This window comes from Numida meleagris, chromosome 3 (assembly GCF_002078875.1).
Source record: "Numida meleagris isolate 19003 breed g44 Domestic line chromosome 3, NumMel1.0, whole genome shotgun sequence".
Lineage (NCBI taxonomy): Eukaryota > Metazoa > Chordata > Aves > Galliformes > Numididae > Numida > Numida meleagris.
The window spans coordinates 107,929,892-107,942,985 of NC_034411.1; the positions used below are offsets into that span (position 1 = coordinate 107,929,892).

The window sequence follows — 13,094 nt, forward strand, 5'->3', positions numbered from 1 at the left end:
ACCTAAATGATCTTCTCATGGCTCAAGTTGGAACTTGGGTAGGATTTAGACAGAAAGGAAGACAGGAACTTTTGGAATTTCCCTATGATCCTCTGTTCTGTCTCTTGAGGACTTTCATTACAGCAGCTAGCACTGTGTGGCCTCAGACCAATGTGCAAGGATAACTTACACAGCAATTAAAATTTTAGAGCATTAGGTTCCGAATTTTAACCTTCACTCTCTGGGATTAGAAACCAAGTTTAAGCCTTTCTAATGGATTTTCCTGCTCTTCATCTTACCTCTCCTCTTCTAGAACTCCTGTTCACAAATGTTATTAAGCTTGCAGCATGTGGACAGGCTGCTGCATCCAAACAGAATCCCTTGGTTTAACAACACTCCAAAGAGTTGCTTAGATGTATGATCAGAGTTTGAGACATACCAGTCCAAAGGAGAGATGATAACTGCTCGAATTCCTTCTGTATGCTCACACCTGCCAGCTTAGCATTACTGCATGTCTAGAAGCCAGGGTCTAACTGCACAAAACTCTTCAAAATTTAAAAAAACTTTATAAATAACCCTTTGGGGACAGTTATGTAGTTTTCCCATTCGCTTGCTCTACATGAAGGCTAAAAAAATCACATTATATGACTCCCAAAACAGAGATGCATAACTCTGAGTCAAAAGCTCAGAGAAGTAGCTCTTGGAAGACAGGAAAGGTAGGTATTTAAGAAACCACCAGAGCATGGAAGCCAGATGTGACAGTTAATTAGCAAAAGGAAGACACTGCAATGGTGGACGATTCTGCTGTGAACCTTCTGGCTCTGGTTACTTTACAAAGAAGCAAGTGCTGGTGTAGTGCATCCCAGCAAAAGGTTCCTCCATTTTGCATTCCTGGATAAAACACCCAAGTTTTATGCTTTCTCTCCCCATCAAAAGATCCCACTGAGATCTACACATCCAGTCAAAGTTGAGACAACAACATATCCTTCAACTCCCACTGATTTGGGTGGAGAAGTTGTGTGCCTCAGCATGGGTACTATTAGTAGCCCAAAGGATTGGGCCTCAGCTACCCTTGTAAGACAGATAATGGAAACTCTGCTAAGCTTCCAGCACCTGACTGAGCAAAGCATGAACCTACCTGTTTCACCCTGTCCATGGCAATCATTCAGTTCAGCCAGGAGCTGGTTGAAGTCATCCTGATGAGCAATCCAGTTGTCCTGTAAACACAACCCACGAGCATACAAGGCAACAGTTTTCAGACCAAACAGAAGTTTCGCTAAAACAGGTATTAAAAAACAATGCTCTCCAAGAAGTAACTTAATTACACACACAGGATTCTTGGTGGGAGGGACCCCCTGAAGCTCTACAGGTGGCAAATACTAACAACAGCTTGCTACAGTTACTCCAAAGTGCAGAACTGATAAGGGTTGTGTTTGTAAGCTTTGAAACAATACTGAGCTGCCGCTGGCTCCCCGTGTCCCAGTCTGCGTAAGATATTTTCAACAGTAGGCAGGAAATACTACTGTGATTTTCCAGCAGTTATTCAAGTTGTTGATTCTGAGACAAGCACCTTTAGAAGAACATTCTGCTCTCCCTGCAGGTACCTGAACTCCAGTCAGCAAGGTGACTGCATCAGGAAGAGGGAAAGAAAGCGTAAAACTAAGCTAGGTAGAAGATATGTGGAGGAAGCAAGTATTTCTGTGATTTAGAAGCAAAAACTCTCTGAACAGCTCTGAGAATTCACTGTAACTTTCCCAAATAGAAATTTATTCCCCAGTCACCAAAAGGAGCACAACTAAATTCCAGGTCAAGAGTTTGTGCAGACAAGCTCACATAGGTGCATGCTGCCACCAGGTGGGACAACAGATTTCACCAGCATCTCATTACAAAACTCGTGCCTTAGCTGAAAAGGAAGCCACATCTCCTGACCTGGGTTTAGCACTCACCTCGTACTTGATGGATGCTCCTAACCCCAGCATGTTGTTTTTCACTTGAACCTTGATATGTTCTGTATTTCCTTGCTCCTGAGCTCCAAGACCCTAATGAGGATTTAAGGGTAGTAACGTAAGGGTTTTCCAGCAATGACTAAGCAACTAGAGCTGCTGTAGTGAAGACGTTTTGCAATGAAATACAGCAAGAAACCACAAGTTACTATTTTTTCACTTCCCTGCGACTGAATTCACTCACAGGCATTAGCTAGAATACATGAGTTATTAACTATTTTTAATTTACTACTTAAGCCTCCAGCAAAATACCATAAACACTAAAACAACATCATTAAGCAGCAGGTGATTAATCAGGAAGCCACCTGACGTTCCCAGACAAGTCCAAAGTGTTTACATTTTTAAAGCAAGACACTGCATAAAAAGAACATGCCTCTCACCAAAACCACCTCCGCCATTGCAAAGGCAGTTGAGTAACAGCTACAAGACAGATGCCTCATGGAACTTAGGAGGCAGAATGAATTCATATTAAAGTGAGTGAGGGGAAGTGGAAGGATCAGACCGGAGCTAGTAGGTCATTAGGAATTTTTTCCATCTCATTTACACTCATAATTTGGTGAAGATCCTGGGGCAAACAAAGGTTGGTTTTGTCCATCCTAAATAAATGTGAGCATTCCAACCTGGGAAACAATCTCCAGGCCCAGTATTATCTTTCTTAATTGTACAACCAGGAAAAAAAAAAAAGACAAGGCATTTTGTTTTGAACATTATTCCTGCTATCTATCTGCTTTTCTCCCATCGGGCTGTAACAAATATGTACATATGGGTCTGATGGAGTAGAGGAATGAAGTCCTGTGGATAAAGCCTGTGCCTATGCAGTATGTGAAGCAACGAGGAATATCTGAATAAAGCTGCTGCTGTCACAGATCCTGCAGCTTTCTTTTTTGGTCAGTGGGGTGGAAGATTTACCCTGAAGCTTCTGCTAACAAAAAAGTAGGGAAACAAGCAGAACACCTGACTACACATCTCGCCCTGACCCAATTCCAATACAACTAGTAACAGGACTAACGTAATCAGCTTAATTTCAGAGCACAGATGGGCTTTTGCCCATTAACTTGATCAAGCTATGGCTCCATTGCTCTGAGCTGTAGCAGAACAGGTTCATAACTCCCTCTAGTACAACTATAGCTGTTGTAGAAGATCTAGTAGCTCATGCAGGAAACTTATTGCCAAGAAGATGGGGGGGAATGACAGAGAACACCACAAGGCCTTCCTTCCACACCCTGACACAACGTGGTCCTATTAGTAAAGGCATTAACTATGTTGAGAGGAACTGACAGCTTGAATAAATAAATTCAGTACTCTTTCTACTCTGGCTCATACACCTGTTTTAGTCTTACACATACAAAACAGCCACGCATACAACCTGACATAACAGCGCTCAGTCCCACACTTTGTTAACAACTCATTCTAAACCCAAGTGAAACCAATGCCAGCTCCTTGACTTCAGCAGCCTTTGAACTGAGTATCACTGCTCATCCTCTGTGAAACTAAAGGCAGGCAGAAGCCAGATCTATACGCACTAAGTTGCCAGTTGAGGCAACAGCAGTAGGCTAAACTGAGAAATCCAAGGGTAGCCTTATTTTTCCTCACTCTTAGGTTTTAATACATACACAGAATTGAGAACAGCCCTAATTTTCTTCATTTTAAAAGGGCATGGAGGAGATCTAGGAGAAGAATTAAATAAATAGCGTGGGAGAGCTTCTATGTGCTTGTTTCACTAAATATGCTTGATACACAGGCCCAAATTTCAGCTTTGCTGTGGCACTTTTGTGGAACTTAAACTGCTTTTCAGTGGCAGCAGAAATGTCTGCAGCTGTCTACACTGATTGGGAGATTTTTCTTAGCACCAGCAACCAGTCACCTCACACCACAGGCACATGCTGGATCTGGGAAGTAGACAGCTCACGTAACATTGCATTTTGTACAGGGATCAGAAGGGACCTTTAAAAACAGGTGAAAGACTAAAGCAGATCCTGTTGTTTCTCTCACCAGCAGAAACAGTCAGGGAGAGAACGGAGAGCATGAAAGGAACTTAACGCCTTCTTTAAACATCACTTGATTTTTTTAACATTATCTTGCCAAAGAGAGGGGAGAAAAGCTGCAAAGTAAGACATGTATGAGCTAGCAAGTATCACTGTAAGAAATTATAGAAATCTAACATTGCTCAAATTCTCCGTGTTCTTAGCAGGCTTACGAGAATAAACCAAATAAGAACACAGCTGTTTTAAACACTGGGACCAAGATCACCCCAGCAGCCCTCTATCCCTTATTTGTTGTTGCTGTTGTTGTTGTTGTTTCTTTTCTTAAAGCATTTTTAGTTCAGGAACAACAGACACAACCCTTCAGCTACACAGCTCTCCTGACCATACCTTTCCTTTGGACCAGCCCATCTTTTCCAGCATCTTCTGTCCAAATTTAGATTCATCTTTACTCCAGGCGCTGTTTCGTGGATCCACAGACCACTTCTGTCTTCTGCGGGCTAGGACAGAAAGGAAAAAATTCAAACAGCCTCTATCTACATTTCCACAGTGTTCCAAGTATTTAGTCGACTCAAGAAAAGCCCTTCAAGCCAAAGAAACAGAATCTATGCCACATCTTTGGAGTTTAATTTTACTGAATGTGATATTACAAAAAAAAAATAATAATAATTCCAGCGAAAGCTTTTAATACAAAGAACGACAAAGTAAAACATCATAGAATTATATCACAGAATGGGTTGGGTTGGAAGGGATCCTTAAGATCATCCAGCTCCAACCCTCTGCTGTAGGCAGGGACACCTCCCTCTAGACCAGGTTGCTCACAGCCCCATCCAGCCTGGCCTGGAATGCTGCCAGGGAGGGGGCATCCACAACCTTGCTGGGCAACCTGTTCCAGTGTCTCACCACCCTCACAGTAAAGAATTTCTTCCTGATACCCAGCCTAAATCTACCCCTTCCAGTTTAAAACCATTTCCCCTTGGAAATGGCTATAGAAGTTGTCATCCCTATGGATGGGCTGCAATCTGGCAAAGGTGTTGAGGATTATGACTTAAGTGCACAGGCCAAAATACCACCTTTATTCCAACTTTGTCTTACATCTGGTTTCAACATCAAATCCATAGAGGATGGGACTTCAGTGATAGCTTTCCCAGTACAGGACAAGTGTCCATTGGCCATCCTCCATCTGCTCCAGGAGTTTTAAGATTTGGTATTATTAACAAAAATGAAGTTGAAAAATCAGAAGTGACTGGAGAAACTGAACTGCAGAACACAAACTGGTGGGATTTCAGCTTTTTCATCTGCTGCAAAATACTTATTCAGAAACTGAAAAGTCACTGGAAACTACTGCAGGTGTTAAGAGATCCAACCTAGAATTGAGGCTCTTCTGTCGTATGTATACCCCTAATGAAACTACAGTCCCCCAGGCCCATGTGCGTGAGCTTGTCTGTATCAGCAGGAATAGCTTCTTTGTAATCAAGGAAGAAAAGTTAGCATAGTTAACCAGTCACCAAGCGTGCAACTTAACATATGCAGGAAGAGAACAGAAATAAATAAGGCAAAGAATGGGAGACAGGAAGATTACAAACTTCATTAAACACGATGGGAAACGGTGGATCAAAAATGACTGATTAACCCAAGGCCACTGAGAGTCAGCAAGAAGCCAAGTCCACTGGGTCACTTTCAACATAATCAGGAAATCATCTCTTCCTAAAATGCAGCGCTTGGGATTTAGGCCAGAGGGAGAGAATATTACAGGTACATTCAACTCATTGGCTGCCTGGTCTTGGTTGAGAACTAACACTGACAGAATGCAGGATGGCAGTGTTCCTTAACATACTTTTGAAGCTCAAAATAAGTGCTTCAGGGCAGACCCACAAAAAATAACAGTCTGATAAAGAATTTCATAAAAGCTCAAGTAGTCCATAAAAAGATTTTACGGTGTGTCAAATGACTTCGTGCTGTGAGAGGAATCCTAAAGCACTCGATTAGTTCACTTCTCTAAGGGAAAATGATGACCAGAACCATTCACTACATGCCCTGCCTGGAGAGGTGCCACTGGGGACTGTGATTTTAAACAGACCCAAGCAAACCCAGGTTCCCTGCTGTGCCTCTTGAGGCCAAACGTTCTGGTTCCCTCAGGCAGAGTTTGCTCATTTATTGCTGTGTTAGAAACACTGAGTTAGGAATCTGGGACAACTAACATGTTCTGCCATCTTCCTTCACCCAAGATGCACATTAAGGACTCCGGTTTCCACCCATTTATGGGGAAGAATGTTGTTTTTTTTTAAATCTAGTTATAACATTTTCAGCCTGCTCATCTTCTGTCATGCTGTCTGTAACTCAGTTCCCAGGTGGTGACTCTGCAAATCCCAGAACATGAAATTCAATGCAATCCTTACCGTTGTAAAGCCACTGCGTGTATCTAAGGACTTGTCTGCACAGCAAAGGCAATCCGTGTCAACTGAACGTGTGAATTTAAACTAAATTTCAAAATGAATTGTTTAATCCACTTTAAATATTAACGCCTATTAATTCTCCTGAATATCCCTCTGTGGAGAAACCCTAAGATGTTTTACCACCAGGAGGACCCTGGCAACAAAACACAACGGCACCTAACACAGAGATTTCTCCAGCTTAAAATGTTCACCAGATCTTCCTTTTCTCAGCAATTTCAATCTGTGAATTTCTAATCCCACAGCTACTGTTCTGGGATTAATCCTCACACTTCTGCCAGGTCAACATGCTCATTTTCACATATGGTAAGCTATACGTAAGCAGCTTCCTTTACTTTCCGACGCCTTTATTTAAGAAAGCCAGGACCACCTTCATGCCACACACAGCACCCATCAGATTACATCAGAAATGTTTGCTCACCAGTAACTTTTAAGAGCACTGAAGGAAACTATCCAGCTAGAAAACTCAGTATTTAGCATAGATGTCCTGAGCTGCTCTCAAAGTGACGCTTCAGATGGTATCGCAGTCGCGGGTGAGCAGCACCATCCAGTGGAGAAATGTGACATTTCTTCAGACGCTTCGCCCAGATACCCTGCTCTTATCAGTTAATAAACCCTTCTGCCAAGACTAATTATGTGCGCAGAGCATTAACGACCATTTCTGAAAGTTCCTTATCAGCTCTGATCTAAACCACAGTTATATGTCCACAGCATCACAGAGGCTGAAGGCCTCCTGAAATCACCCGTCTCAGTTTGTGATCACTGCTTCTTGTCCTGCCACGGGGTCCCATCACTGAAGTCATATTGAGTCCCTGGCACGCACTGCCTTCACAGCTGTAGTAAAACACATTAACCCTGTCTCTCTTTTAAGATGAATATTAATAACAGCATCCAAACTTGATCTGGCATTGCAAACAAGATATGTATGTGTATAACAAGGCTCCAAAATTATAACTTCAGCTGAAGGTGATGAGCAAAAACAACTCCACAGAGGTGGCTCACAGCAACTAGATTTGGGTTTTTTTGCAGCAACTGATTTAAGAATTTATTACTTACAGAAGCGACCCTAACTACTGAATTACTACTGAAACTGGAATCACTGAATCATTTGAGTTTGAAGGGAACTTTACAGGCCACCTGGTCCAACTCTCCTGGAGTGAACAGGGACACCCACAGCTCCATCAGTGCTCAGAGCCCCATCCAGCCTGACCTTGGCTGTCTGCAGGGATGGGGCATCCATTACCTCTCTGGGTAACCTGCGCCAGTGCTTAAATGTCCAATTAAAATTTTGAAAAAAAACGTACCAACAAAGTTTACTTCTAAAACAATACAAAAATTACATATCTAAGTGTAATTTTATTTCCCTCCATTCGCACCTGCACTTTCCAGTGGGAACCAGATTTCCCTGGTAATTCACTATAATGAAGTCCGTCTTTTCTACAGTCAAGCAAATCGATGTGATCTTCTGCCTTCATGTTAAGGGTATGCTAACACCACAAAGCTTACTGAAAACCCCTAAGGACATAGAATTATAAATTCATAGAATTGTTGGGTTGGAAGGGACCTTAAAGCCCACCCAGCCCCAACCCCTGCTGTAGGCTGGCTGCCCCCTACCAGCTCAGGCTGCCCAGGGCCCATCCATGGCTTTGAGCACCTCCAGGGATGGGGCACCCACAGCTCTGGGCAGCAGTGCCAGGGCCTCACCGCCCTCTGAATAAATAATTTCTTCCTAATATCTAACCTAAATCTCCCCTCTTTTACTTTAAAGCCATTCCCCCTTGTCCTGTCACTATCAGACTGTGTTAAAAAGTCGGCTCCCCTCCTGCTTGTACTCCCTTCAAGTACTGGAATGAATAATACACGAGTAAAAACACAAATAATAACCGTTCAGAAATACATCAGTCCTGTCCCCCGAAAATCTACAGTTGAGAAGTTTATTCTTTCTATTTTCATACGCTTTCATATTTGCTCATAGGGCTACCTCACAGATATGCACCTTGACCTCTGAAGAGAAGGCAGCAAAAGCATTTCAAGTCTTCTTGCGGCTGCTCGGCCCGAAGCTGGGGGGCTCAGGGGATCCCACCGCGGCCATAAGGCCCCGAAGGACGGGCGAAGGGACGGAGCACGGCATGGAGCCCGGGAGCTGCCCATCAGCAGCACCGCTGCGCTGGGCGGGTGCCGGAGCCCTGGCACAGGGAGCAGGGAGCGGCGGGGGCTCCTCACCGCGGACCCCCCTCCCAGCCCACAGCTTAGCCTTCATTTTGGAAGCAAGAAGCTGAGACAAGCTGCGCATATCCCTCCTGCCCCCCCGCATTCAGGGTGCCCGCCCAACACCCCGCGGGACACCCGCCCACCCCACAGCCCTCCATGCCACCACCGCAGCGCTGCCCCACTCACGCTCCGCCAGCATCGCCATCTTGGGGGCCTTCCTCTGCGCGGCGCGTGTGACGAGCCGCCGTCCCCTTCGATCCAATCCCCCACTCGGCACCTTTTTTTTTTTTTTTTTTTTTTTTTAAATCTTTCTAAAAATCCTGTGGAAAGTATAAAAAATATATCTTTGATTCTTCCCCCAGCTGCTTTTCCGCGTTTCCTCGCGGACAGGCACTGACTTAGGCAGCTGGCGGGGCGGCAGCCATGGCCGCCTGCGCGCAGCGCCGTGTGAGGAGTTGGTTCTTCTAAACTTTTTACTGAAGGAATCAAAGCTTCTCCTCCTCTCACAATAAGACTGAACGTAATGTGATAACTCTTGGCACGCTAAGTTAAAGGTGTTCAGCACTGTGCCTTGATTCCTCCTCAGGCAAATTGCACCCCTGTTCTCCGTATCCTGTGATACTTAAGGATTAACCCAAATCTTCCATGCTGTAAGATAGGCGCAGTGTTTCACATCTTACCTTAAATGTGGAGAAATTCTGCAGTCAGTTTTATACATTCAAAGAGTGAGCACGTGCCTTCCTTGAGCTCTTTGCTGAACCAAATCTCCCAACCTTGAGCTCTTTGCTGAACCAAATCTCCCAACCTTGAGCTCTTTGCTGAACCAAATCTCCCACGCTGAGCGATGTTTTCCTGCAGGTCATGTTTTGTTCCTCATTCATCCTTTTTGGCTTTTTTTTTTTTTTTTTTTTTTTTTACTGCTTTTCCATTGTTTCTTGTCTTACCTGAAGTACAGCACCCAAAACAAGACACACACAATGCTGCTGTGTTCTTCAGAGCTCTTAGCAGGAGTGGCAGGCTGCTGCCTCTGTCCCTGGCTGCATTTTGCACCTGAATGTCACCTTTGGTCCTCTAACCTCCGTATCCCTTTCATTCTGGAAAAGATCCCCAATCCAACCCCAGCCCATCCCACCATGCCCACTGACCACGTCCATCAGTGCCACATTTCCACATTGAAACCCTCCTGGGATGGTGACCCCACCACCTCCCTGGGCAGCCTGAGCCAGTGCAGCACCACTATTTCTGAGAAGAAATTGGTCCTAATATCCAAACTGAATTCCTTCTGGCACAAATTAAAACCACTGTGTCGCATCCTATCAATGTTACCTGGGAGCGGAGGCTGATCCCCACCTCACCACACCTTCCTTTCAGGGAGTTGTGGGGAGCAATGAGGTCTCCCCCGAGCATCCTCTTCTCCAGACTCAAGAAACCCAGTTGCCTCAGTTGCTCTCCATAACACTTGTGCTCCAGACCCCTTACCAGCTTCACTGCCCTTCTCTGGACATGTCTTTCTTGTAGTGAGGGGCAAAAAACTGAACAAAGTACTTGAGATGCAAGTATTGTTCTGAATTGCAGACATGTACTTGAGTGTCTCTGGCGTCTTGTTCTCAGCTTAGAGTCACCTACAAGTGTTGTAAATGTACTGTCTACATGCTCTGTGACTTAAGTCAGATCATTTATGGGAGTATTGAGTCCTACCAGGCTCACAGCAAATTGCTCACAACTTTCTTTCTTCTTCCATCCTTGTATATGAATGTTGACAAGATTGCAGCTTTCCCCATTCTGCTTTTCAAACTACTTTGCCTCTGTGCTTTTCCATTTAGACTGCGTTTCCCTATTTGCTCATGAGAACACTGTGCAGGACGGTTTCTACAGACTTTATGAACAAACAGAAGAAAACTGCATTTTCCTCTCTTAGTAAGAAAAGTTGGATTTATATGATGGAGCTTTTTCTTGACAAATCACAGATAGCTTGTCAATGCAATTTTTCAATAGTTTGTACTCAGTTTCTATTAAACTGTCTGCCCTAGTTCCTCCTTTAAAAGGAGGTATCAAGTTCAGTCCTTTGGTAGTTTTCTAGGCCCACATTTAGCCTTCAGAAATTCTCAGTGTGTGCTCTCACCAGACTTTTCTATCAGTTCTCTAAGTAGTTTCAGGTCATGTTTGTCAGCCTTGACTGATGGGAAAACAAATAAATACTTCCCAATCCTTCACTACCTGAGACAGAGATCTTTTCCTTTTGCCTCCCTTGTTAATTGTGTTAGTCACTTGATTGCACCTAATCAGTGTAGCGAAGAATGAGTGGATGAATCACCTTCTGAGTTCCCTCTTTGCTGTGTAGGGGATTAGCCTTGCCTTTGGTCTTCCTCTTACGCCTGCTGTGTTCAAGTTATACCCCTGCTGTTTATATCTCATTCAGTGCCTTAACTTATCTCATTTTGTCTCTTATGCTCATATGATATATGCTTTTAAAAAGTTGGCCTTATGTTGTGTCCTTTTGGCTTGCAGGTGGGTGTTAGGCACTCATGTACTTATTAGTGTCATGTTAATGAATAACTGTCTTTAATTCATAGACCAGGCTCCTAAGAGTCTGCAGGCTAATTTTGAGCTTACTGGGTTTTACCTCAAATCTATCAGTTTTATTTGGCTCAGCCTTAGGAAGACGAATCCTCATTTGCACCTGAAAAAAATAAATAAATAAAACAGGTTTGTAGCATCTTTCACTTAAAATTTTCCTCTTGTAGGAAATTCCTGGTAAACAGAATCAATTCTGGAAAGCCCCCTTGCTTTCTTTCCCCATGTCCTAACAAAATTAATATACAATGGAGATCTGTCTAGGACAGGGAAAACCTCACTTCCCCAAACTTCCTACTTTAGCAAACTGGACGTTCATTAGTCTGTAAGCCCTGATGGAATGCATCCACAAGTGCCGCGGGAGCTGGCAGATGGGATTGCAAGGCCACACTCTATAATCTTTGGTTGATTATGGCAAATGGGAGAAGTGCCCAAAGGCTGGAGGAAAGTCCTTCCTGTCTTCAAGAAGGAGGACGTGAGGAACTACAGGCTGGTCAGCCTCACCTGGGAAGCTGATGGAACAGCTCATCCTGGAAGCCGTTTCCAGGCACAGGAAGAAGAACATCATGAGGAGGGGAAGGCGTGCCTAACCAACCTGATAAGCTTCTATAATGAAATGACCAGCCTGACAGATGAAGAGGAAGCAGTGGATATTGTCTTCCTGGACTGCAGCAAGGTGCCCCTCATAAAAACCTTATGTCCATAAATACCTGAAGGGAGGATGCAAAGTGAGTGGAGCCAGGCTCTGCTGAGTGGTGCTCAGTGCCAGGCCCAGAGGCACTGTGCACAACCTGGAGCCTAGGAGCTCCCCCTACCCAATGGAAGCACTGCTGTGCTGGGTGGGTGCTGGAGCTCTGGCAGAGGGACCAGGGAGGTATGGGGTCTCCTCCTTGGGAATCTCCCCAAGCTCCTGGCCATGGTGCTGGTCATCCTGCTGAGTGGCCCTGCTGGGGCAGGGAGGGGACCTGAGTTGTCTCCATCTTTACTCGTTTGGTGATTCTATGTGATTCTGTATAAAGCAGACCTGTAACCTGAAGTCCTGAAGGTGCTCATCTATCTTCTAACACAGGGGGAATTTAGACACGCAGGTGATTTTCTGGTTAGTACAAGTTGAATCCCATCAACCTTGCTCTTTTCTCAATTGCTTGTCACCACCAGTTAGGATTCTGCTAGTTCTCAAAAGTCATCTGCCGCCCTGGCTGCTTTCTAGTGCTCCGAAGTCACTAGAAAGTCACTAGCATCCTCCTCTGCCTTTATCACTGCCCAGGAACTCTCTTTGCTTATCATCTGTATCTGAGACGTGTGACATATCCTCACGTCCATTGTCCTTTTACCCATGTTTCCCCCAAAAAAGTATTCCTCTCCATAGTAATAGCCATTTCGATGTATTATCCCTCTAATGTCCCTATTAAACCAATTAAACTGTGATGTCATCCATGCATTTAGTGTTCAGTTAGTCATCAACTTGCATGAGCTATTTCACACCAGTCAAATTCATTTTTTATTCTGAAGAGGTGTAAGTCTCTAAAGTGAGAGAACTGGTGTAATATTTGATCACTCCAATAGATAGCAGCATTACACACATTTAAGTGAGCTTCATTGTGCTCTAAAGGCATTGCTCACAGTGCAAAATTGGAAGTAATTTCTATTAAAGGATGACTTAAAGGTTCAGCTGTGTTGCTCATTTGTTTTTGATACAATATTTGACTGTGTCAGAGTATGTTTACTTACAAAACTGTTATTCCCCTGCTTGCTAAGAATCAAAGCTTTACAAGTATATGAGAATTGCTTTAATTATTGCTGCCTGTATTTAAATTGCTGTAGGCTCAAGGTCAAGGTCCAGGTTGTTCTATACAGGTGTACACACTGGTATCACAAATCACAAGCTTGAG

The 13,094-nt window shown here is 44.0% G+C and overlaps 1 protein-coding gene across 3 annotated transcripts in view; it reads right to left on the reverse strand.

The window, feature by feature from the left end:
• Window positions 1–9,327, reverse strand: part of PINX1 (PIN2/TERF1 interacting telomerase inhibitor 1) — a 63,391-nt gene extending 54,064 nt beyond the window's left edge. The window contains exons 1-4 of one of the 3 annotated variants that reach the window (XM_021390054.1): window positions 9,309–9,327; window positions 4,355–4,464; window positions 1,926–2,018; window positions 1,118–1,196 (exon numbers count right to left, since the gene is read on the reverse strand). In XM_021390054.1, coding sequence (XP_021245729.1) covers window positions 1,118–1,196; window positions 1,926–2,018; window positions 4,355–4,387 — 205 coding nt within the window. In that variant the 5' untranslated portion in view covers window positions 4,388–4,464; window positions 9,309–9,327. Of the gene's footprint in view, window positions 1–1,117; window positions 1,197–1,925; window positions 2,019–4,354; window positions 4,465–8,413; window positions 8,744–8,814; window positions 8,937–9,308 lie in introns of those variants that run through there. The other 2 variants (XM_021390053.1, XM_021390052.1) reach the window with 2 other exon arrangements.